The 26,646-nt window shown below is 39.1% G+C and overlaps 1 protein-coding gene across 2 annotated transcripts in view; it reads right to left on the reverse strand.

Moving 5' to 3' along the window:
- Positions 1-1,331: 1,331 nt before the first annotated feature.
- THSD4 (thrombospondin type 1 domain containing 4) overlaps positions 1,332-26,646 on the reverse strand; it is a 238,567-nt gene continuing 213,252 nt past the window's right edge. For both annotated transcript variants that reach the window (XM_085070773.1, XM_085070774.1), the window contains exons 11-18: positions 25,837-26,079; positions 23,478-23,607; positions 21,698-21,902; positions 21,237-21,410; positions 12,396-12,569; positions 10,131-10,310; positions 8,120-8,264; positions 1,332-7,260 (exon numbers count right to left, since the gene is read on the reverse strand). In XM_085070773.1, the coding sequence (XP_084926899.1) occupies positions 7,118-7,260; positions 8,120-8,264; positions 10,131-10,310; positions 12,396-12,569; positions 21,237-21,410; positions 21,698-21,902; positions 23,478-23,607; positions 25,837-26,079 (1,394 nt within the window). In that variant the 3' untranslated portion in view covers positions 1,332-7,117. The remainder of the gene's footprint in view (positions 7,261-8,119; positions 8,265-10,130; positions 10,311-12,395; positions 12,570-21,236; positions 21,411-21,697; positions 21,903-23,477; positions 23,608-25,836; positions 26,080-26,646) is intronic.

Below are 26,646 nucleotides of genomic sequence, written 5' to 3' on the forward strand. Positions count from 1 at the left end.
GTTTCACAGGACACAGAACACCCAAGACAAACAGAATCACTTTATTATTCTTATCATTATTGCTGTACTGTACACTGAAGAACAAGTTTTAGAAGACTGCTCAGTCCATCTTCCTGTCCTAAAGCAAGAATCAAAAAACAGACGTCTGTCTAAAGTATCCTTATCCTGCATCAGTTGCACCATATCCCCTCAGGTGAGAAATTAATTCTGTTATTTACGCATGGTAAATGCCATCTTTTTTCTTGAAAATTAAATTGCTTCTCCCTTCCTTATCCTTGCAAGACTCTCTTATTGATCACTAGCCTCCTAATGATCAAAATAATTAAATCCAAAAACCTAAAATGTGGACTGTTACATCTATGTCCAGGCTTCACCTCGTAGAATGAACAAACCTTAATAACTCAAGTTCTACTTTAAAAAACCAAAACAAACCAAAAAACCAACCAACTAAAAAGAAAAACCAAACGAAAACCCCCACACGTTTACTCAACACTTAAAATCTGTCCCCAGAGAGGGGCACAGGCGCTGGTTCCCCACCCCACCTGCGCTCACTCATCTGCCCCGGAACGAAGGGACACCGTGAGGACACATCGAGGACACCGTGAGGATACAGAGAGGACACCATGAGGACACATCGAAGACACACCGAGGACACTGTGAGGACACCGTGAGGACACCGCGTTGCCGCCCCGGCCCGCCTTAGGCGCGAGCGCCCCTCAGTCCCCTCAGAGCCCCAAGGGCGGGAAGGCGCCGCGCGCGCCCCCTCGCGGCGCCCCCTCGCGGCGGCCCCTCGCGGCGGCCAGCTGAAAGCACACCGCCCCGGGCTTACCTGCAGAGCAGTGGCCGTGCGGCTTTGCTCCCCAGGGACTTCACCGAGCGGACGCAGCTCTTGGTGCTGTGCTCTGGCTGACGTCGTGCTGTTTGGTCAAAGGCTGGACTCGATGATCTCAGAGGTCTTTTTAAGCCTTAATGATTCTATGACTTCACTTATTTATAGTGAAATTACCCTGACATCTGCAGAGAACTGTCTGCAGCGCTGCTCTGGTTATGCAGACTGGGGAAGAACCAGGCTGACCCCAGCTCAGCTACAGCAGACGTTGCACCTTCTTGGTGTGCAATGCACACTGTCCTGGGACATCTCAGAGCTTAGCTGTCACCCCTCACAGGCTGTCACATGAGTTACACAACTATCTGCAACTCGGTTATAGAGTGCCCACTCCTAAATCTGCTAAATTCCCTTAGTGTGCTGTATATCCTTGTTGATGCCTATACTTAATTCCCAAGAAACTCACGTACATATCGACCAAAAAACCCCAAACATGTCACATAAATTCATCTTGAGTTACTTTATTTTTCACAATAATAAAAAATAAATTAGTCATAAACAAAAATAGTTAACATTTTTTCATCAAGGAGAAAATGTGTACAATATGAAAAGGATGCTGTACAGTTCTGGTTCAGGTACATTGCCACAGATACATATTCCCGAACGAGTCAGAAAGCACTTTGCCTATACTCTCCCCCTTTAATTCACTCAAGAAACTGGCTAATCAGAAAGTTTAGAAAATGGTATTATGGATTTACAGTATGACATATATACAAAAATATATATGTAATACCTGTGCTATAAAATTCCCTAAAAGGATGGGTTAGTATAATGTAAAAGCTGGACAAAATTTGAATGGTATATGTAAATAAATACATATTAGGTCCCTTTTAATAAAAAAATCTGCCTATTCTAAATATTTGAAATATTTTGGTGCAGTGGCTTCTTCCATAGACACAGCTCAGAATTACATATTTCCCATAGACATCTTGTATTTACAAATAACAACAAAATAAGTTATAATAAAGTATATCCTTCTGCCCAAATCAATTATGAGGGTCAAGTAGACAATTTTACACATATTAAAATAAAAGTTAGGGTTTCTTTTGTCTCCCGTCCTTCCTGATCCTCTCTGTAGATCCTGAGTGACTATGATAGGACTTCACAAGCTCACCCAAGCCCTGCCAAGGCTACTGGTCTCAAGAGACCCAAACACAGCATGGAAAACCAGGTCAGGACAAGCAGCAGTGACTGTTGCTGAAAGGTCAATGATTCATCAGAATTAAGCTCCCTCCTCTCCAGGTATGATTGGATACTTAGCTGTATCCAATTATACTACATGGGGATATATAAAATTGGGAACTCTCATTCTTCTGAACTTCTGGTTATTAAAAAGCTGAGAAGCAAAGAGCCAAGTTCAGGTCTGCTATGAACTTTCTTAAATGGAATTTTCTCCCTTTCACCAGGTCTGAATTTTGCCCACACTGAAATATTACAATGATTACAAGTTTGCTTTAAAATATATTGAAAATGTTTAGTGGATGATTTTTCATTTCTGATGTAGAAATAATTACTTTATTTCCCAAACAATGCCTAATTTAATCTCCCACAAATGTTCTGTAAGTTTAGAAATAAAGGAAGTTAACTTTCATGTTCAAAATTTCATGTTTTGTATTCCAGTTACAGGCATGCACATAAATTATCAGCCCAATGCAACAGAACAGCTTTTAAGAAGTCAGAGACACTATGTCTCAAGAAAACCAGGTAAACACCCAGCTTTTCCTTTGTGAGGATCATAACTCTTTTCTGTGCAATAGATGTTATGTATGAGAATTAAGGGCCACTACAGACTTCAACAGCTGTGCAATCACAGGTTCACAGGAATGCATTCACTATGTACTTTACTACTATGCATTTAAAACTAGCCAACATGGATATGCACAGACACAATAATCCAGGGGCTGGCAGAATACAAAATGTCTTAACAGCTGGGCTTATTTCTAACACAGATTCTTGTAAACCAAAGGCCAGTTCAGGATTTCAGTAATTCTGGCAAAATTTAATATTGTCATCCAAAGGACAAAGGGATGAAAGTGAGATAAGAAGGAGAGGAGAAGCTTTGCTGTGGGTGTAAAAGGGAGATAGGTCAGGATGAGGATGGGGAAAAGCAAAGCCCTAAAAGGCACATTTTACTACTTACAGTGGTACAGATTATAAAGAGAGGAAGCAAAGCATTTCCTTCAGGAAGACATAGCCACACTAGCCATAGGCTGGCTGAGCACCTCCTTCCCTCAGTGGTGACCACTGGCATTTTCTGGGACTATAGACTATATGACTGATACATAACTGCACCACACTGTCATAAAACTGGGATCTAAGCAGTAACATTAATGTTAAACACTGCTTTATGCATGCTGAAAATTCTCCATTTGCTGAAGTATTGGGAAAAACCAGGAAAAGTTTGTGTTTAACAAGGAAGACACCAGTTGCCTGTGCAGGGAGCCAGAGGTGATCCTGCCCTGAGCCCGTGGCCATCCCGTGCAGATGCACTTCCAGGCTGGCAGGCTTGAAGCACAACCAAGTCCCCTGCACTGCACTCCCCAGCACTGCCCTGCCCTTTCCAGAGCCCTGGGGACTGAAGGTCAGACACCAAACCAAACAGTAACTCTGTGTCAGTCTCATTGCTGGCCAAGTCAGACACATTCACAGGGTCATTCTCACAGGAGAGACCCTCATGCTTCCACATCATCTGCTATGAGAGGAAGGGAGGACTCCATGAAATCAGTCTCTCAAACTTGGCATGCATTTGGTGTACACAAGGAATTCTACCTACAAATGCTTGAAGGTGACATTGCACAGGAGCTAGTAAACCCTGATGGACCCTTGGTAAGTTGATAAAGAACTGCACCAGGAATCCTCAACTCCAAAAGGAAAGTGCTTTGAGACACAGACCCTGCTCTGAATGAAGCTGACTTTGGCCAGCTGCATGTCTGTAAGACATAAAAGTTGTATGCAGATTTTACCCCATAAGCAGTTGGACTCTTTATTTAAAATATCTAACTTACTCTGGTCTTCCTGGATTTTGTCAGGCATCTTCAAGGCAAGGACGCATTTTTTCCACTATTCTGAACGATTCTGACTGATGTTAAAATGTCAGAAAGAGAAATGAAAACATTAAAAATCAGAAGTCTGCATTACTGATATTCGCAATTGATAATATGCATAATTTCTTACTTACACAGGTTTTATACCTGCTCTAAGTCCACTGCATTCATTAAGGTCACCTTTGACTAACAGCAAGTAAACTCAGATCCTCTGCAGGCATCATCCTAAATTGGGGCACTGCTCCATTAGAACAAAGCTATAGGCACAATTTCTAAACTATGCTTTGTGAGATGGTGAAATCTTAGCACAGCTCTTACTTTGTGCAGACAATATTAGTATATCAAAGTGCTGATGAAAAGGGCTCATTAGTTCATTTTGCAGGAACAAGTATTTTAATAATGCTGACATTTGAGAAGAGATGATAAATGATTAAGTCCAGCAGCATTCTCACACTTTCCTTACCATTAGATGTTTAATTAGGTAAAACCAGCTTTTTTTTGTTTTCTCTGGTATAGCTGAAATATGTCTTTTTACTTTAAAAAAAGGTACAATATATATAACCATAGCTCACTACAATCAATGCACAAAGCTGTATACCTTAGATGTAATACAGGGTTATACTATGTGTATGTATATAATATTCTTTGATAGCTGTCACAGACACTGTTTACTTTATTAGCAGCTTAACAGAGCCTACAAGATGATCCTCTTTGTAAAATAAGCTAATGGCCATATATACCAGAACAAAAGAACAGATTTTATAAAATAGGAGGATCTATGTGTTGAGTCACTGACAGTCTCACAGCCCAAGTGTGGGTAAGAAGGATTTGTTTTACTGACTGACTGCAAACCTGATTCTCTCTACATCTCATTCGCCTTGGGGTTTTCAGGAAGTCTTTTTATGCAACAGAACAGGTATTTCCCTCAAGCTGACAGGAAACAGCTCCTTGGGATGAAGGAGACAAGAGCAAAAATTATATAATGTATGTCAAGATTTGCTGCAATGAGACATACAGATAAAAATCTGTATTTAGGAGTATCGGATTCCAGAGCTGTTTACTCTGCACTTTCTCCATATCATTCTTTGGTCAAGAATCTAAGGAATAGAATATAATAACAAATATGTAAGTTATCTTCATGGATAAATCTTTGTAATACAAGGGAAGAGGAGGACTGTGAAAGATGAATGAATTTAAATTACAAGTTTTCTAATTAGAATTTCTGTTTCTAACAACTTTATATCTATTATTTACAATGAAAAAGCCAAGTCAAGGTGTACAGAAATAGTCAATGACATTATTGGCAATTTATACGACAATTTATAGTCACAAAGAGTACCTTCAAATTTTAGGGGAAACACTTCTTCATTTGATGTAACCAAACACTAGTAGTTCATCATGTCCAAAACATATTTTTCAAGAGTGACCAAATCAAAACATTCTAGGGTTTATCTCAATGCAAGGCAGCTTTTAGACTACAGGAATTCCACCTTCCTGTGGCTCCCAGAACACAAACTGATGTGACTGGTACCACACCCAGCAACCTTTGCCTCCCAGCACTCCACTCCCTTGCCCCATCCTCTCCACCAAAGCAGTAAGAAGAAAAGGATACACAATGAGGCTCAAACATAGCTCTGCATCAGTAGCAGGATACCTTGACCACATCTCTGGGAGTGACTGAACATAGATTATTACAGCTGTTTTAGCAACTCAGACTTCATGCACCTCAGAACAGATATATAGATGGGCATCACTCATTTACAAGCAATATGCTGTAATAAACAGCTGAATAAGCAGAGGAGCTTATTTTTTTCCCCTCAGCCTTATTTACACATTTGAAAGACCTCTCAAGTAAAGGCTGGAGAACATGCAGATAATGCAAAACCTCATCTGCACTGCATAATATACTATTTGCTTTTAGCAAGTCCCAAGGCTGAGTACAGTAATTGCAGAAATGAAAAATCACCACTTGAATTCAGGTCTAAGTCTGCAGCCATTCTTGAGTAATAGAAAAGGAGTGGTATGAATAGATCTGTGCAATGAAACACTGAGAAAAAAAAGACAAGTATGTTGCAGGAACTGATCAAAACCTGAAGAATGTCAATAGCTAAGATCCCTTTTTTACAGATACTCAGCTACTACACTCATACTGCTGCCTGATACCAGGAGTAACAGACTGCTGTAAGGCACACAGGCCTGTATCCTTTGGTGGTTGTTTCAGAAACTGGTGACATAACCAGACTAGGTCTGGACAAAGTACTTTGGTTTGGTAGTTGTTAAACAATAGTGCAGAGACAAGAATTAGGCAAGATCCCAGTTCACTGAAATAACTCCCCTACAGAAAAGAGACCTCACCAATGGAAATAATCACTTTTCATACCAGCAAAGGCTCTTCACCTTTCTGGTTAACCTGTCTCACTGACAGCTGCAGTTGTGAAAGGCTTAAAGGGCTAGACACTAGTGTCCCTCTGGTGGGTAATGTACTTTAAAATCCATACAAAATTATAAAAGTGTATCTTCACGAGTTTATGAATTGAATATAAAGGCACCTTCTGGCAGTCAAGTGCATATATATTTGCTGCCTGAGGACAGGATATTAGCTAAAAGTACAATCAAGAGAGCTTAACAGCGACTCTGATTTATTATGAATGGACTGAAGTAGTTAAAAATATATGTTAGAGTGCTAAGAAACTGATGATAAATGGTTTTCAAGGGTCTGGTTCTTTGGGAAGTCATTTTTCTCATGCACATGTTTCATTGATTTAGTCATCTAACTTAAGGCAGTCCAAATACCAAGTAAAAGTAAGCACTCAGAAAATAATGGAGCAGCTGCATTCATACTGGTCAACTATCTCCAGTAATTGCCTGCAATTGATTTTAGTTTTCACTAATTTCACAATCTTAAGGCTGGTATGTTCCTTAAATAATTATCTGATGAGCAGGTGCAAATAATAGTATCATTAAAAATGAATGCTTTAAAAAAAATCATGATTTTACAACAAACATCTTAAAAGAGATAACTGCACAATAACTGTAACCGAAAGTGTGAGATTTAACCATAGTCTCGATGCACTCAGCAATACAAACCCCCATCTCTAAGAAGCTACAACTGCTGCAGTCAAAGCAGCAGCACTGTTCAGGCTCCATGTGAAGAGTGCTGTTGGTGCTTTGAGCAGAGCAGTATTTGTTATCTGCGGCCCAGGAAGCCTGGCTGTCTGTTGGCCACCCGGGTGCAGGATGCACAGCAGGCTGTTTTGTAGTAGGTGTAGACACAGAGCCGCGCCTGAACCACCACGTTGCAGTTGTAGTATTTATCCTTGCAGTTCTCATCTGCGGAGAAAAAGGGAGAGGGGAGAAACTAAAGAAAACAGTACCTGAGCAACAAATAACAAATTCCCTTTCTTTTACCATGTAAAACCCCTTGGACCTGAATTTAAACATTCATTGTCAGGTCAAAACAGGTTATCTACGCAAGTAAGTTAGATGATTTAAGATTTCATATAAAGATATATAAAGCATGTACCTATCCCCATTTCTCCAGGTTTTTAATGTGGTTATCTTAAAGTATGTTGAATAATTCTCAACTGAAAATTGTTGGAGAACATTCAGAGTTAAAACTGTTTTTAAATTCTTGCATCTTTTTCTTCCTAGCCATTCTCGTTACTACAAAAATCAATTCTGCATGAGATAGATGACTAATTCCAATGCAAATTAAGGGCATCTGTACATTTAATATATACAAAAGAAAATTGCTTCATTGCACTTAAGATATTAGCTTAATGTTGTTGGTTCATATAGAACTTGCTACCAAATACAGTACATAATGATCCTTTTTTTTTGTTTTGTTTTGAAATAAGAGTTTTGTTTTGTTTTGAAATACTCTTCCAAGAGAAACCTTGGAGAATGCAAGGAGGCTGCAGAAAAAACACCCTGTATGCACCATTTTCACAGAAGCAGATCTCTCACATTCTCAGCAACTTCAAGAGTAAGCCAGTTTCTTACACATTACAAGGAAAACATTTTTATTGGAAACCTACTTTTGAAGCCTAGAGAAGAGCTGTATTTTGTGTAAAAATAAAACTCTGAACTCAATAAAGAAAATATACTATTAAAGCCTCTGCAAGACTATAAAATAATTTCTCCACTAGATGGAGTTCCATTGTTAAAGCACAAGTTTCCTCTCCCTTACCTATTTCAGGGACACAGTCCTGTGTATTACATGGTTCTTTCTCTTCAGGTTTGAGCTGTGGATCACACTGAGTACTGGCTGCCATGTCATCCGACAGACATCGCACCTCCCGAACCCGAAATCCTCCTTCACAGGATTTGGAACACTGAAACAATTAAGCTGAAGTTCATGAAGACCATAGGAGATGTGTAATTACAGACAGGAAAAAAGGGAACCTTGAAGCCAGCCCCAGCATCCCTGCAGCCTTTTAGCAACTTCACCCCTACTGGTTTTTATTTTCTACCTATGAAGCCCTTGACATACAAGTAAAATTTTGTTCAAGATCCCCAAACATTTTTGATCACAGGAGCAACAACTGGACAAGGAAACATAGTGGATACTGTGCAAGTGAAAGCAAGCTGGGATAGCTTCCTTTCTGAATCTATTAGCATCTTGCTTCCTTAATTAGTCTTGTTGCTATCTGCTCATTTAGACATATCTCCCAAATCTACTCTTTCACATTTCCTGCTTTAAGAACTTATCACACTGAACTTTACTACTTGACTCCCCACCCTCCACTGTCCCTTTTGCCATTTATATACAAGCAAGAATAATTTTAATTGCCTTTTTTTCTAGTACTCAATTATTTTTCACTTCTTGCAGGAAAACGACTTTTTAAAGCATTTTAAGTTTCTTTGAATTTCTAAAGGAAATATTTCTGTGCTCCTTCAGGGTCTGTTACGAAGCCAGAGACTTTTGTACTTGCTTGTTACGGTCTTTTTAAAGCCAATTATTACATATTTCTGCCCATACTGAAACAAATCCCCATTGACCAAGGATTTTGCCTGAGTGAGGTCTTTGAGATTTGGCTCACTGTCCAGTTTGACCTAATGTTCAAAAACTTAATTAAACCTGGGTCATTCGTGATTAAAACCTTAATAGTCCAAAACTAGTAACAATGTTTACTTTCTGACTTTTTTGGCATACTTATTTCTTTTCCTAACATTGCCTAAACAACTTACCATGATCATAAAATCATATATTGTAAAAAACTAACCAAAGTATTCTCAATACTGTATTTTTAAACTCCTTTTTAAAGTACAACCTTTCCCCCCATTAGAAAGGGCAGCCATGTGCAACAATAATAGAACACATTTTTTTATAGTTACTCCTGTTACATGCCTATATAGAACACTGTAATTATTCCAGATCCAGCCATAAGAACTTCAGGTTTGCAGAGATCTCAAGCCCTTAGAATGGAACCAAGATAGACATTCCACTTCACACAAACCATTCTGAGCTGCATCCACATTGCAGAGCTGCCATTGTTGACGTAAGGCTCAACAAAGGGTCCAAGTTACTGCAATAGATACAATGTCATCTCCTTCTAAGACAACAATGCACTTTCTGATTTTCATTTAGGACAAAAATGTTGATTTTTTTTTTTTTTTTAAATCCAGTAAAAGATGTCAGATATAGGAAATGATAGAAAGATAGATGAAACCAAAGCATTTTGAGGCACAGTGGTGAGTGCAGCTGGTCCACTTCCAGGGGAAACTGAAGATACATGAAGTTGTACAATACATTTTCTCTCAGTGAAGTTCCAAGTATTACAGTGAAGAGTTTACAGTAAAATGTTATGGTAAAACTCACTCTAAAAAATGAATACATCCCTCATTCTTTATTAAATGCTCCTTAATTTTAATGAAACTAGAGATCTGAAAGGAACTTCGAAGTGCACCACACTGTCTCATTGTAAGGGCCAAACCAGCTTTATTAAACAGGAAGATTCTATGAAGAAGAGATCAGTGATAAAAAGACAACTGTGCAGTGTCTCTTTCTGGTCAAGATACTTCCTTAATTTTCTAAGCTCCGCTGGGTAAAGAGCATGCTTTCTTTTTATTATCATTCCTGTGCAAAATTAAATCAATTTCATGATGGGTGGTTGTATCCAAATGGTGTTCTCTTTCAATATAAACAGAAAAAGATGTATCATACAAAGTTCAGATACAGGAAAACATGACAGACTTACTGTGCTCCATTCTGTATGAAACCACTTAGATCCACATGGTTTGAGGTAGCAGGATTGCTGGCTGGGAGGTTTTTCCAAATATGAACATTCATGGGGGTCCAAAACATCAAAATTACCTTCAGTTTTCCTAACACAAATGACTTCTCTCTGTTGAGTTCCACTACCACATTCAGTAGAGCACTGTATCAGAGAACAAAAAAGTGAGGAAATCTGTTATTCTCCTCATGTCCTTCAACTTGTTTACAAAGTAACATGTTTCTCCACATGACATGGTACCACAGACTCAAAACATATTTCTAGTTATTTTTATAAAGAAGACATATGACTCTAAGTGTACTTCTGGAAAAATCTTGAAGTGTAGTTTTACCTGTAGCTCCAAAGGAAACTGGTATTTATTTTTCTAATCAAAGGAGAAGCATAACTCACTTTCCCCACAAACAGTGTAACTGCTTCTTACTGAAGCAAGATCACATGTGCTGCACTGAACTCTGGAAGGTTATAAGGTTAGAGCACTGGTTTGCAGCTTTACAAAGCCTCACATTCTGTGCTGTTTTTACAAACTGCCTTGATCTGCCAGGGTGTTATTTTCATGCTTGCAAGTATCTATGTGATGCAGTGTTGGTTCCAGTTCTGAAAAGCAAATTTGACTCACTTGGATTCCTACTGCCCATTTAAAGGTTACATACACACACAATACTGTTCCTGGCACTTGTAAAAAGGTTTTTAGAATATGATTACAGCAACATATTGGTTTCTATGTTGCATAAAGGACTATGATTTTCAGAAGGATTTTTTCCAGCCTAAACCAATCAAATGTTCCTAACACTGGGGATTTTGTTTACATTTTTCGTAGAATTTACAATCCCTTTACCAGATTCCCACAAAACTCTTGAGCTGAATGAAGAACCTTAAGATAAATGCACCCAAATAAATTCTACAGGAAATACAGTAACTGCACATTCTTTAATACAAAACATCTCTGTTACTGCTGTCTTTGAAGGGTTCCTCCTACAGGCAGTGTCTGAACACCCCACCTTAGCTCTGACACAGCATGACACAGATGGCCATCCATCCATGCTCCCTCCTGCTCTGCCTACTGACTGCCTGCTCTCATCTTGCTATAAAAAGCCAGGACTTGGCCAGCAGAATTGATGTTCTCAGACACTGATTTCAGATCAGTAAATACTGTACCCTTGTGTGCATCAAACAACTCAATTCCATGCAAATAAAGAAGGTGAATTAAAAGAACAGGATGCCCTGACAGGGTGCAGGGCAGCAAAAATGGGTGCAGAGATCCTATTCACCTGCTGGAGCAGTCTGAGTAACAAGGCCTGGATTGCATCTGTTATTAGAATTGCAGATAAGGATTTTTTAAATCTCAATTTGTTATTATTCTTACATATTTTCTTATACACAATAATTATAATGTACACTTGAAAGCATTAGCATAGTAGTAGCCCTGTAATCTCCACCTCAGCTATACCAGTTTAATTTGCAGCTCCTTATCTCCTGGAAGGACCGTGGGATCTGAAGTGCATGGAGTTAACACACACCAAGTGCTGGCACCAGCAGTGCTCTCCAGGCTATGCCAGAGCTACACAAAGGGACAGAAATGCCTGGGCATGAACTGACAGCTTCTGAAATGCCTTTGTGCCTGACAGCAGACATGTTTATTTGGAATGAGAAGGGCCACTAGATGCAGATAAAGGGAAGAATTTACTTTGAGTATTGAGCATCAGTATAGAGGCCACTAACAAAAATTTGTTCTTTTGCCTATTGTAATGAATTTCAGCACAACACCAAAACTAACTTTTGGATTGATCCATTGTTTTTTGCCTTCTTTATCTTTTGGAAAATCCATATACATATATATATACATATAGGTATGGACCTCCCTGCATTTATGCATGATCACAAGGGCTCTACTTTAAAAGTTGCAAACCTGTTGCTTTACTGTTCACCTGAACATGCTAAGCAGCATTCTGTCATCATTCATTTCATAAATACACTGGGTCAGTAGATGAAAAATAAAAAATTAAGATAGAGAGGAGTAGAAGAACAAAATCTTTCTTTCATCAAAGTGAAAAAAACCAGCAGATGCTGGAAAGCATTGAGCATCAACTCAGTAAGATACAGGAAGAAATACCCAAATACTCTAGAGAGATGAAGAAACACCTCATGGCACATATCTTTATTGCATAAAAATACAAGTTTAAAAATAAAATACCAATAGAAAACCAACAGATCTGTTAGATCTAGGCTTACCTGTGTCCAGCCCCCAGCAAACCACTCCACTTTGCCAGCACAGGGCCCGTTATTACAGGGTGTTGTTTCGGAGGGTCTGTTGTTGCCACAGCCTTCCAGCGGCAAGCTGCTGACGTGGTTGGTCATGCACACGACGGAGCGCGTGCGGCTGCCATCGCCACACTCTGCAGAGCACTGCGGGACACACAACAGCAGCACTCAGGGCCTCCACACTGCACAGCACCATCACTAGCAACACTCATGCAAGTCAATTCACTCATGCAAAGTCAGTTATTTTTACTGGTAATTCAGCTGTAGCAAATTGTCTTACAGTTTCATACTTCTGAAAACGCTACACACAGTACCTGTCCTTACAGTCAAAAATGAAAGGACTAGCTAAGAAAGAAATCTCTTGTTTTACAACTTTTTGTTAGCTTTCTTACTTTTCCTTTCTTCTTCTTGTCCACTAATTCTTTCAGTTTTAATTTTATTCATTTTTTGCACACTAATTAACAGCTCTGAGAATGGATAATTTCAATAAGAGTCTATTCAGACAGCAGTCCTATTTCAGCCTTTGATTTGTTCTGAGTTTCTCCTCCAGCCATTCAAGCTGTCAGCCAGGTGGGTCTTACAGTGGCTGAAAGGACATCTCTGTGGGCTGTGGCACTGGCAGTAAAGTGACTGGACAGCACATCCTGGAACTTCATCATGTAACAAATCGAGGGAGTCTCACAGCACAATAAAGTAGAAAAATTTAACTTTATTTGACAGGTGGTTTCAAAAGAGTCATGTAAATCCTCAGCAAATAACTGTAACTACCACTAATCATTGCCCAGCCTGTTTCAACTGGAAGTTTTTAATTAATTTTAGAAAAGGTGGCCAGAGAAGCCTATGTCCATTCAATGTTGCTTCATAATGACATGACTGTCCAGTAACTAATGTTCACCATTCTCAAAGTTACACTGCTAAATTCTGAAAGCTCTTACTAAATAGTGATATGCAGATTCTTATGTCACGTATTCAGAGACAGCATGGATGTTATCCACAAATCACAGGATAAATTCCATTTATGCCCTTAGAGTTTGCTCTTTCATCTACTACAGCAGAAAAGTCTCTGGTATTTTACTGTCCTAAGCAGCATCAAGCTATTGACATTTAAAAAATAGAAACATGCCAAAGAAATAAGAAATTCTTGTGTTTGTTCTTTTGTTAATTATTTCTTAATCTTCCCTTTTGTTTTCTGTAAAAAGTATTTGGCATTTCGTGTCTAGACTATTACCATAAAGAAAAACCTATGTGCAGCTCACTGAAAGATATGTATATAATGCAATTTAAACAAAGCAATTATATTACACATGCAAAGAAAACCACAAATAAATATGCAATATATGAGAGGAAAATATGCATTTGATTGCTATTTCAGATTTTATTTTTAACATGCAATGTAATTAGGAGAACCTGTGTATTACTTCCACAATGAACACTACATTCCTTGTAAATGGATATAACTCTGCATTGGAAATTTTTTTAATTTTTATTGAATAAGAATGAGTCAAAAAACTGGTAATGAGACACAAAGCTAACCATCAGCTTGATTTAGCTGCCATGGGTACCAGTGTCAGGGTTCACTTCCAGTAGCTCAACTACAAAACAGCAGATGCCATGACAACACCACTATTGATAACAACACCAACCAACACAGTCACTCATCCTCTTGAGAGAGACCAGAGACTGAAAAGACCTTTGGTTGCAAACTGCTCTTTACTCACTTGCTCTCAGGAACACTGGTTACTTGTGTGAAACATGTAGTCATGTTACATTTATTTCACAGATACAGAATAGAAAACCACTTTTCCTATCAGCAAGTTGTTTTCTTTCACAAGATGTTCAAATAGAATAGCAAAGCTTTACTGAAATGGAATACCCAGAAAACTAAAGAAGTGATTCAACTCTTCAGAAGCAATTTTTCTAACAAAGTACAATTTTGGAAAAAACTAGAAATTCAGGTTTCTTCCTCCATCTGCAAGACCAAGTAATTAAGCTTCTCTTAAATAATGCTTAGAAGTAACATAATGAACCTTTTCTGTCGGTGGTGCACAAAATTTTCCACTTTCACACAGGAATGTAAAATAGATTTACCTCCTCATCAAACTGATTTCATGGCTAAGGAGGCCTTTTCTAAGTAAAGCAGCAAAATCTTGAAAATACAAGAATGATGTAAATTGTGCTAGTAGTGAAGATTTTCTTGTTTATATAAACTACAGCTACACTACACCCATTTCAGACAGGCCACTCCCAGGTGAGCTGAGCCCCACACAGTGGCTCCACTCAAACCTACTGTGCAGAAATCAATTCTGTGGCTGTTCCCATTTCATCCTCAGCAAGTATGTTCAGTTACATTATGCATAGAGAACTATGCATGTACTCTGCAATACTTTTCTTATTACTAACTAGTTTTCATTTGACAATCTAGTTTGCTTTTCTGCTTTGCAAACCAGAGCTGAGAACAAATTCAGTCTGTAAAGTCATCCAGAAAATCTCCTTAGTCTTGTGTTTTAAATGATTATGTATGAACTAGGCTTGCATATCAAATAACAGAGGAAATACCAAATGGGAAGGTATAGGGTTGTTCCACTCTGTGCTGCAAGATTTTACTACAGATTAACTACCCTCTAAGGATTTACAAAGCAAACTTAAACCTGAATGTTTCGCGTTATGTATTTGTTTTTTCATGTTTTTATCTCCTTTTCAGCAAAAATCTATGTGAAAACCACGGATTTTTAAAGTACAAGGCAGGGAGTAGGGAGTTGGATAACAAATCCTCTCCCCTTGGTTTTCACAACTGACACACCCATTACTTTCAATTTGGTGCCATTGATTTGTTGCATTAATACATAGTAACTGCCACAACCTAACATTGTAAAACACGAGAAACTTTCACAAGCTGCAGCTTTATTCTGGTCCTATTATTAAAGATATTTTGTTTCACAGTCTTGTTTTAATTGGCACAAATTCCTCAGAAACCTCCGTCTGTGTTTTAAGGAGTCTGCCATTTTTCCTCTTCCTGAGGTCCTTCCCTCATGAGTTCAATTTCAGAAGCTTTCCATACCCATTAAAAACTAAAAATAAAACCCCTCATTCAGGGCTCTGATAGCTGTCGGAAAACAACTGAGCAGCAGTCCAGGAAAATAAGGCAAGTTCCTGCAAACTTGGAAAAGCCTAAGTGGAAGTCTGATTTTTTGTCACAGCTACAATGCAAGGGTAGAGAAAAAGAATCCCCTTCAGCAGTGCCAGTTCCCCTTCCCTAATGTGCCAGCCCTACTCATTACCCTCAAATGGGGCAACAGACCACAGGAAAGTGGAAGCAGGAATTCTCCTGGGCAACCAGAGCCCTTTCATCCAGGTCTCAGCATCACTGCTAACCTTAATTAAATTTTTAAATAACAACTGAGTTTGAGTAGAACATGCCCATTTGTGCAGGATTTCTGTGTACCACAGTTTTAAGCTTCATCACCTTAATTATTTCCCACAAGACAGCAGAGATTTTTATCAGTCATCCTCCTGATGTTACTCTACTGCACAAAATAAAAATGAAGATCTATGTTTCAAATACATTTATAAAACTCCTTAGCACTATTTGACCTACTCTAAGAAAATCCATTTCAAAGGGATTTTAGACAGATTATGTAACTTTTGTTTTTCCAATAATACACGCAGAATTGTATTTCAGAAGATCACTTCTGCCACAGTTAAGACTGGGGCAGTTTTTCAAAGGAAATAAACCCACTGAGAGCTGCCTTGATTTCTCAAAAAAGAAAAAAAAAAAAGTTAAAAAAGGAGTGTAGGAAGAAATGTCCTTTTGCATTGTCAAAACATTTTCTGATCCCTAGACTTAAATTGTTTCCCTTTAGAGTGCACCTATGCATACAGCAGGTGCTGGACCAGTCCAGCAGTTCCATGGCATCCTTCCAAGTACCAGCAATGCCCTCTGAAGTTATTACTGTCAGAGAAGAGACTTCTTCACTGCTCTGGCTCACACAGGAACTCTCCCCACCCGGAGAGCTGCCAGCACTGCTCCATCTCAGCACATTGGACTGGTCCTGCCCAGGCTCACTTGGGCCCCAGGCACACCCTGCTCATGGCCCTGCTCTCCCTCTAACCTCAGCCCTGCTCCATCAGTCCTTGCCTGGGCTCCCCCAGAGATGTGCCTTTCCCCAGGCACAGCCTGCACTTCCCTGCTCCATCCCCCTTGGACTCACTGCCCAGCCTGAGCCTGGCCCTGCCTCATTACCCCAGAGCTGTCCCAGGATCGCTGCGCTGTGTCCAGCCCTGCTGTCTGTCCCTGCATGGCAGACCTTCTTGGCCCTGCCTGCCACCCTCCCTGCAACACTGTGGGCCACATGTAAAGCCAGGCAGGCTTTAGGGGATGAACTGGGGCGAAGCAAGGTCAGGTCCACAGAAGAAAATACAAATCTGTAGATCTTGGCCACCCTTCTACCAAAACTCTCCTGGCTGTATGTTTCACTGCAAATTATGAAGTGAAACGTATTACATCTTTACATATTTATACATAAAGTTATATATTTATACATAAAGAATGCAAACCTATTTCCATATGAATCCCACATGAAATCAATGAAAATGGGTATTTAATCTTGTTCTCATTTTATACTAAAACAAATAAACAGTGATGATAAAAAGTAATGAAGTCTTGCTCAAGCTAAATGGTGATTTTTCTTTTTTTCCTGAGATTCAGGAGATTTTAAGTGAAATCTCCAGATTTAAACAAAAAGCAGTGAAAGAAGAGTGTAAGCTACAATATTCATTAGTGGTTCTAGATTCAACTGGTCAACAAACCTTTGTGAACCTTTTAGGCAATGTGTATAATTAAGAGGAATAAAGCATTGATTTTTATGAAGTTCTCCTTTTACTACAGTTCTCTTGCAGAAGATTACTATAGAAGCATTGCTGTTACTCCTTTTAATGAAGAGTGAAATTCAGAGCATGTGTTTGGTTTGTTTTGATTATGTGCCATGATGTGCAGCATTTTTTCTTTCTTCCCAAGATTTTACTTTGGCCGCAGAATCTCATTAACATCTAAAAATTGTTTGTATTTTGGCTTCTTTTCTAAGTAGGCTCCAAACATAAAATGAGAAACAAATAAACAGAGGAGATGGCAATGAGGAATAAACAAAAATGCAGGAGGGGAATGCTCCAGTTAACTGGAAGGAAACATTGATGACTCTCCTGTTGCTGTAAATCAGGAGAATGCAGTTTCCCATTCCTGACCCACAGGAGAAGTAAACTTTCCAGCAATTAGAGCTGTCAAAGAATCAGTCATGTGAAATGTTTGCAAGAATCTCATCTGCTCCCATCAATCCCATTTTGTTGCTAAGTTCAGTAAGGTTCACCAGATTTACTCTACTGATTAATGGATATTGTTTGGTGGAACTGCTGTTTTAATGCAGTATGACATCTTTAGAGAATTATGAGACAGGAAGCAATCTTTCTACAAATGCATGTAAAAATATTACAGAAGTTTGTCCAGACTCTCTGTAGGCAAAAGAGGTTAAAGATCATGTAGAAGTCAAAGCCATGAAACCTAAGTTAATTCTCTTATTTATGCTCAAGATAGAGCAATAAATGCAAAGACAGGCACAGACAAAGTAAGACCAGTCTCACTTTGCGCCTACAGACTTCTAACCTGTAATCTTTCCCACTGAAATGGCAAAAATTTCTGCTTCTCTCAAGACTGAGCCTGGGGGTATCAATATATGGCGTTTAGACCTACTTCACACACAAGTAACAAGAGTATATACTTTTCAGAGAAGAAATGTTCATTTTCCAAGAAGGAATTGCTTTCCCTCCTTCCTTTCCAGTCTGCACGTGGTGACCACACACCTCATAAGCTTTGCAGGTAAAGTGTTTGTGCAACATACACACAATGGACTCTGATACCTGCTTAGCAAAATACCACAAATCAAGAGCTGTATTGTCTTAGGAACATGAAGGGGTTTTTAATTACATATATAAAAATTCAGTGTGTGCAGAAACCAACACCAAGGAGGTCAATGCCATGGGGGGAAACAGGTGGCCCATAAAATACATAAATACATTGTGGGAAAATGAGACTGGAGAACATGGCTAGAAGGCAGCCAAGTGTTATTTACAGGGTAAAGCAACATACAGCCCACCCTGGGAAGGAAACACAACTCCTACACACAAATTTGTATGTGCTCTGCATATTTTTAAGTGCACATATATTATATTGCTGAAGTTACATTTAGGGAAATGTAATGATATAATCTTCTAATTCAGAACCACAGAAACGATCAGTGATAATATAGGTAACTAGCATGATTTTTGCATAATTTAAAACTTTGCAAGGTTTCAGTAAAATAAGAAAACATAAAATCTTTACACCATTCTGAAATTAGACCATGTGCTCTTCTTGAAACAGTATTAAAGAATACCCTTGTCAAATTCTGCACAAATATGCACTACAGTTATCAAATCCTGAAGCTGAACATCTGTTGACAGCAAGGACAACTGTAAATTTTATGTTGCTGTGTTTTTTCTTGCTGTTTCACTAGTTAACCAAGGCTATATTGTAATGGCCATGCATCCCATCAATCCAGACAGGGAAGTCTGATCTATCCCTCACTGAAAGAGGAAGCACATGCCTCACCAATCTCTGACAGGCTTCTGGAAATCTCTGCTTGCCGCATGTGCAATTGCACACATGAAGTGTTTGCACAGTGGGTTCAGAAAAGGCCTTCTCTTACAGCTGTAACTAAGTTTGAACTCAACCATTTCAAAGTTCCAAAAGTTATGATAAGTTCTTTTACCTCTTATTTCTAGGCACGGCTGAAATGTCAAAATACAATGGGAAAGACTGTTCTGTGGTATTTCCAGCTGGGACTTGAAGTAGGCATGTAATAAATCTCACAAAGAAGGTCTGTTCTTGTGAGATTTCCACCACAGTTTTGCAGACTCAAGAGGTTTGAACAAGCTTTTTTTAAGCATTTGAACTTTTGGCTGCTTATCTGAACCATTTGTGGCTGCCCATCGCTGATCTATGCTTATTGCTGAAGTGTGGCTTGGCTTAAAGTGCTTTCTAAGGAATTGTTTGGGGAAATGACACATGCAAACTCCACACACCTGGAAATGCCCATTTCAATTCCATGACAGAATTCTTCTCTTGGCTTTCAACAGAAAGACACTTCTCTACAGAGAGAGAGACTTCTGCTCCTAAAAGGCAGCCCTTTCAAGGCACAGTAAGAAAGCTGATGGCCAAAGGGCTGACTTTGCAAAGCTGCTCACTGCTCCTGTATTTCAGTGCCTGCCATGCAACCACTGCCACTGAGTGGCTCAGAACATACAGGCTATGAGGTATGTGTGCATCTTAGAAGATCCTGCATATTCCACCTTGAATCTACTTTTTCCTGAAATAAACTGTTTCTTACATCCTCTTTGTGAATCAAACTCCAAACCCACTCCTGGCAGAAGTGATGGTGAATAATGCCAACTACAGTAGCAAGCATTTGGAAGAAATTAAACTGTACACTTACATAAACTGAGAAGGTAACAAAATCCATTCTTTACTCTCTGGCCCTAAAAAGTTTGTGGTAAGAAAAAAACTCCAACATTTTCCACATTACCTGCTTCACTTCTATGTCTCATTTAACACGTATAAATAAGCACAATAACATTCTACAGTTATAACCTTCAGCTCAAAAGCTGCTTTTAATTCTGCAGAGGACAAAATATCAGTGTAGAATAATGAAGCAAGTGGTGCTAGAGTTTTCACTAGCAAGAGTCTGATCAGCCTTTTTAAAGTTCTGTGACATAGCAGGTACTGTCCTACTTGTGAAGTTTCTGCTCCATCTCTGCATCTAAAGCATGCAGAAAATCTGAGTATCCAAAGTAACGCACAGCCTGTGAGCCTGACATTCCTGGCTTTCAGAGGTACTACCACAAAGTGATCTAAACAATGAAATAATGAAGTTATGAATGTAATCTTACAGCTTCATTGATAAATTACATTATTTGACTGTGAAAGAAAAGGGAGATGCAACCAGGATTTTACAGACTGAAGGCTAAACTTGTCTACAGATGAAATTGATATGCAAGCATCCACAAGAGGGACCAAAATACCAGGTTTTTCTTAGCCCATGTTTGTAAGCCTTTTAATGAAAGCATATAAATATAAGCATATGAAATTAAATGAAAAAAAATGAAAGCATATAAACTGAAAAACAGTTCTGAGCCCAATCACGAAACAAGTTAAATCACCACTCCTTTTAGTGCTTTCATGCAGAAAGTGCTTTTAGTGCTTTCTGGAAGAAAATTAACCCCAACATCCACATTCACAAAACACAAGAGCCTGAATCAAGCCTGCCTGAGTTCATGCAGTTGTTCCTATCTTTTCACACCTATGAGATAATTGGTTTATGGCTTGAATTTAAATCCAGACACCAGGTCTCAAATCTCTATCCCTTAAAAAAACAGTGGGGGAACTTTTAAGAGTCTGAATCTCGAGACTCAGCACTAAGCAAGGAAGAATAATAAATCTCAGCACACTCAGTATTTTGGGAAGTTCAGTCTCAGAGCCAATTCTAAGTCTGGACGTTTGGCCATGTACCCACATGCTTGCCCATTCTATGCATTCTTTTATCTTAGCACAAACTCAAGAAGCCCTTGGGATCATTATTTTTTTGTTTGCTTTTGCCTGTTTCACAGATCAAAGATAAATACGGAAAATAAGATTACTCCTTTTATGGCTGTATAGATGTATATTTTTTAATTCTGAAGCTCTTGTTTTAGAAGGTTTGGCAGGATAAAGATATTGAGAAGCCTTACCCTGTCACTCCACTCTGTAAGGAACCAGCTCTTGGCACAGGGGCCCATGTCACAGTTCTCTATGTCATTTGGCCGCAGCTTCATGTTACATTCCTCATCATCAACGATGTCCCCAAGGTTGCTGACACATTTCACATCTCGAGTCCTCTGCCCCACTCCACAGGGCACTGAACACTGTAACAAAAGGGAGGTTGCATCAGGACTCTGTGCAAGGGCTGCAGTGGTTACCAGGGAGCTGGGACCATACAGTTCATTCATTCCTGCTAAGACATCTTTCTGGTTAGGAAACTGATGGTCATAGTCAAGCAGGGATTTACTGAACTAAGATTTGCTTATTTCCAAGGCTTTTAATATTCCACTTGTGTTAAACAAAACCAAATTCATGTTTGATTAGTGATACCTGGAAGAAAACTCATATTCTTTCTGAGGTTTTCTGCCCCAAATAAATGGATCCTACTTACTGAGGTCCACTCTGTCCTGATCTGCCACTCGCTGCAGATCTTCAGCTGGCAGGTGCTGGTTGTGTCAGGCTTCTCCAGGTGCTGGCAGCGGTACTGCTGCACGGTCAGCGTGCGGTTGGCGTAGATCTGCCGGCACAGGATCTGCCGGTGCTGCATTCCCAGCCCACAGGTCTTGCTGCACTCAGACCACTCCCCTATATCCCAGCTGAAGGCAAAAAAGAGGATATCTTTGTTCCACAAAGAATTCTCTAACACTGATCTTAACAGAACTGGAATGACATGATTCTGATGCTGGTACAGAACCCTGTAATATCATCCTTCAGTCTCTGCGTGTGCAACAATCCCTTAGCAGATACCATCACATGCTTAGATACACAGCCTTCCTGCAGAGCTTGGTAATAATGACATGGATACAGCACAACTCATGGTCTCAAGACACATTACAAACATTACTTAAGCCTGTAATAGCTGCTTGGTTTTTCAATGAACCTATTTATGATATGTATTACTGCTCTAATGACACTCTCCAAAAGTTTAAGTTGTGCTGCATAAAAGTTTTCTGCAGCAAAGGCTCTAAAAAAGGACAATAACACAAAAATCACAGAATACATGCAGGCATTCATCAGTAAAACTGAAATAGTAAATGATAAGCAATGAAGTAATATAATTAATTTTAGAGATTGAAAAGATCTCTAGATATATTCTTCTCATACCAAAATTCCACTGCATTTATTTAGTCACCTTTGTATAAATATGTCAGCTTCAATCTTTTCTTTACAAGCATGAGGACAGACACCCACCCTTTATATTCTTTCACATATAAAGAAAAAATCTGCGCTGTTTATATGTTTTATTTCAGAACTCTTGTGAAGAGCAAGCAAACTCTGCATTTAAATATTTACATTTCTTTGTTTATACACTTGATATTATCCTGAATGACTAATAGCTGTTAGAATGAAAAAGGTGAGGAAAGAGCTTTTGGTGAGAGAAGACCTCTCCAGGTAAATGACTTCAGAAGCTCCTGAGTATCTAATATGCACTAGGAAATTGCTCATCAGACATCTCTGACCCTGTAAGGGCACTTACACAACTAGAAACTTCCACGGGATAAGGAGTGAATACTTGCTGCTCAGAAGAAAAATGAAGAGTATAACCATAAGACAGACGGAAAATTGAGCCAATTGCAATTCATAGTCTCCTGATAGCAAGTGTGATTTCAGAAGGAAATCACACCTGAGCTGGTTGTACCAGTGTGCTGGAAACAAGGACCACCTTGTTTGACCTCAGAACCCAGTCTTGGAGCTGAAGTACTACTGTATTCAGGGAAGAGAGGTGATATGTACAAAGGGGCTGTTGTGAGCACTATCTCACCTTTAAGTAATGCAAATATGGCCACTAGAGCACACTGGTCTCATACAGAGTGATACAACCTACAGAGCCTCTACTTTAGACAGGCATTTGCAGAAGCCTTTCACTTGAAAAAAATGCACCCACAGAGACCACACAGGGTGTGTCTCCCTGAACAACCACACACATTTTGAGAAACTGCTACACCTGCTCGTTGCCAGGTTCCCTTTTGTCTACTCTGAATGTTACAGCTCCCTGGGAAGGGGAAGAAGGCCACCAAAAATTATGGAAAAATAAAATCCACTACAATTTATGACACAAGTGTACTGCACTTAGATGTTCAAACTGCTTTCCTATTCAGAACAGCCTCTGTCACATGCAAAATCTCAATGATATTTGCTTATTCCACTTGACTTATATTATAGCATCTTACAAAGCTGGGCATGGGAAGAGGTTGCAGGCCTCCTCTTCTGGAATGGGCTTGGTACTGCTGTCACAGTAACCCTCAGGTACCTCCTCGTGAGTGACTCTGTTGACACAGTGGAAAACTGGGTACTGTGATCCTGAAATTAAACAGAAAATGAGGTAAAGAATTGCAGAAGACTCTGCAGCAATAACAGCAGCATCCAACATTGATGCAGAAAGGAAAAGTGTAGCATGATAACAGGAAATACAGACAAAGGTTTTATCCAAAATTTTCAAATGTAAGAGCTGACAGGATGTGGTAGCAATTTCCACACTGAATTCCAGCAGATCTGTTTGCTCAGTCACCTCAAATGGAAATCTAGGACAAGAGTTGGTGGCAGTTCTCATGGGAGAACGTTATAAAAAAAAAGGTAACAGTGTTTTTTTCTAAGTCAAAGTTTTACTAACATGCTTTGAAATCTCACAGCTTTTCACTGAAACTGTTAATTTATCCTCCCTTTTTCTTAGGAAGCACAAAGGTAATTTTTCTTTTCTTCTTCTTGCAACTTAGACTTTCCTAAGGTTATTTAGCTTTGGTGGATCATTAAAAAGTGATTAAAAGCCATATATCATCTATATTTCTGCATGCAGAAATAAAGTAGAAGAAAAATGGAAAATATAGAGAAAAAATAAGAAAGTATCCTACTCTGAAGGATGCAAAATTAAAACAAAACCTTAAATAGTAAAGATCCTTTTTCCTGACTTTTCCACTTCCTTTTTTGTCAGCCTATATAACCTAGTTTGGCTTGAAATGCCTTAGGGGAATCAGAGAATCACAGGCTTCTCACACCAAGATCTCCAGAAATGTTCATACAGTCTCAATAGTCTCAGAATCCTGCTCTCAAGATCCAGCTTCTTTTAAATTTAACTTAATCAGAACATGTACACATTCTTTATATAATGGAAAAAGAGACACTTATTTTTGGCAGTTCTGTTGGTAAATTCCATGGAGTAAATTTAAGCTGTACAGGACCCTGTTAATTTTTTTCTGTAGTCCTACAGTTTTGCTATCATAATTTTGACTCAGATTTCATTAATACCACTGCCAAGAGTGAGCAGATCTCTGCAGAAAGGACAAGAACTATGTGCCAATGTCTACAAAGGCCACGGGATACACAACCAAGGAAGACTACATTTACCCTGATGTGTTCCTGCAACTGCATCATAGATTACCTGATTGGATACTAGAATTCACCTTGAAAATGAGAATTCAGTCACTCAGTAGTTTATACTCACTGATTGCTGCTAACCAATAATCAGACACAATCATGGATTCTGCCTATATAACTTGTAGCAAAAGCACAGTGTGATTAAATACCAACCAAAACTTTTTTCTCCAAAAAAGGGCTGACTCCAAGAAGTCTGAATTTTACTGGTTGCATTTTAGCTCTAATACTTTTGCAGTAATTTCTCCAAGGAAAAGAGTTTTCCCTCTTTTTTTTTTTTTTTTTTAACTGAGAAGCAATTTTGATTGCTATGAATATTGCTGGATGTTTTTAGCTCTGTCTGTAGCTATAACATGGACACATTTGGCCTTGGACCAAATTTACGAAGTGCCCTCCCAAGCTAATTAGGAAGCAAATGTTCTACATGTGTATGAACTGGTGACAGTCAGCTGAGCTCCCACACTGGTACATGCTTATTTTAAACCTCTGCAGGTTTTTGGGTATGGTGGTGGGTGGCTAGGCATAGCACAAAAGATTTTACTTTTACCACCACAAAAACTTATTCTTCCAAATAATTGCTTGTGTTCTGCATTATTGAATCTGTGGTCACTGTGGATGTCTGACAGCAAAGCTTAATCTTTGCAGTATATGCAAGCAGTGTATGCACCACTTCCCAAAAGCTCACTAATTACCAGGTCTTTTCCTTCCCGCTTCTTTCCTATTAAAACCTCAGATCTCTCAAGTCATATCAGTGCTGTTCCAGCAACATCCAAAGAGACAAAGATATGTCTGATGAAATGCCTGTGAAATCTTTCTGTAAAGATCAGAAAACTGTTGACAAAGACACAAAAAGCATGGAGGGTGTATCTGACGAAGCTGGAGAGGCAAAAGGGAATGGTAAAGAATGCCAAAGAATGTTGAGGAAAGCAGATGTGTATCAAGGGTATGGGAGAGAGCAGCTTGCCATAAATCCTGAAATATTTCCTTTCAGAGGCAAATGTCGTATCTTTCCTTATAATTTACATGCTTTCTATTTTTAATTTTGCTGTTTCTACTGATTTAAATATAAGCACAGATAATAGCACTGACATGACTTTTGATTCTTAAGATAACAGAAAACAGCAGGTCTAACAAGGTTTTGTGCACACACACTGCACTCACCTTTCCCACATGTAGTAGTACACTCCGTTTTTCCAACCTGTTTCCAGTTGTGCTCTCGGTTTTGTCTTGGTGGTTGCATAGCAGGCACCTGGTTTTCTGGCTGATGAGAAGGAAATCTTCCTGGCTGAATAACTGGAAAAGTTCCAGCTGACTGTCCAGTGAGAATGTCTGTCTCTCTATGCAAATCCTCATCCTCATGACTTGTACTTTCCGGCATTCCTAACTGACCATTCAACGGCTCTCCTGATGATGGACAGTAATAAAAAAGTAAAATAATGAGCCTCACATGAAAATATTAGTCTATGTTATGATCCACTAATAATTAGAACTGGAGCATCATTCAACTTGGAGGCAGCTTTAATCTGCTATATAGAGACTGCCTAATAGTGACCTGCAAAGCTTGTGGCGTTTTAAACTAAGATAACCTAGTCTTAGTCAGCAAATACATTAAAAACTGAAGAATCTCCAAACACAATGTAGAGTTAATGCACCTAGTGTCAAAATTTCCCAAAGCTTTTTTGTTTTGTTCCATGCTCTGCATTCTGTGCTTCCCCATGTCACAGCACAGCTGCTCCTCATTATGAACATACCAAACACACTCAGAAATTTGTCAAAGCAAGTCACGAACATTAAAACGAGGACCAAATTCACTTGCAAATTTTCTTCTGTCCTTCAGAACTTCCTAGGAGTACATGCAGCACATACACACAGCTCAGGCAGGAGCTGCCCAGATTCTTGCTTGGGAAGAAAACACTGCTCTGTTTGATCCTCTCCAGTTGTGAGAGGAAAGGGAAATTTGTGGAGAGTTGT

Source organism: Lichenostomus cassidix, chromosome 10, assembly GCF_008360975.1.
Source record: "Lichenostomus cassidix isolate B80296 chromosome 10, HeHo_3.0, whole genome shotgun sequence".
Classification (NCBI taxonomy): Eukaryota; Metazoa; Chordata; class Aves; order Passeriformes; family Meliphagidae; genus Lichenostomus; species Lichenostomus cassidix.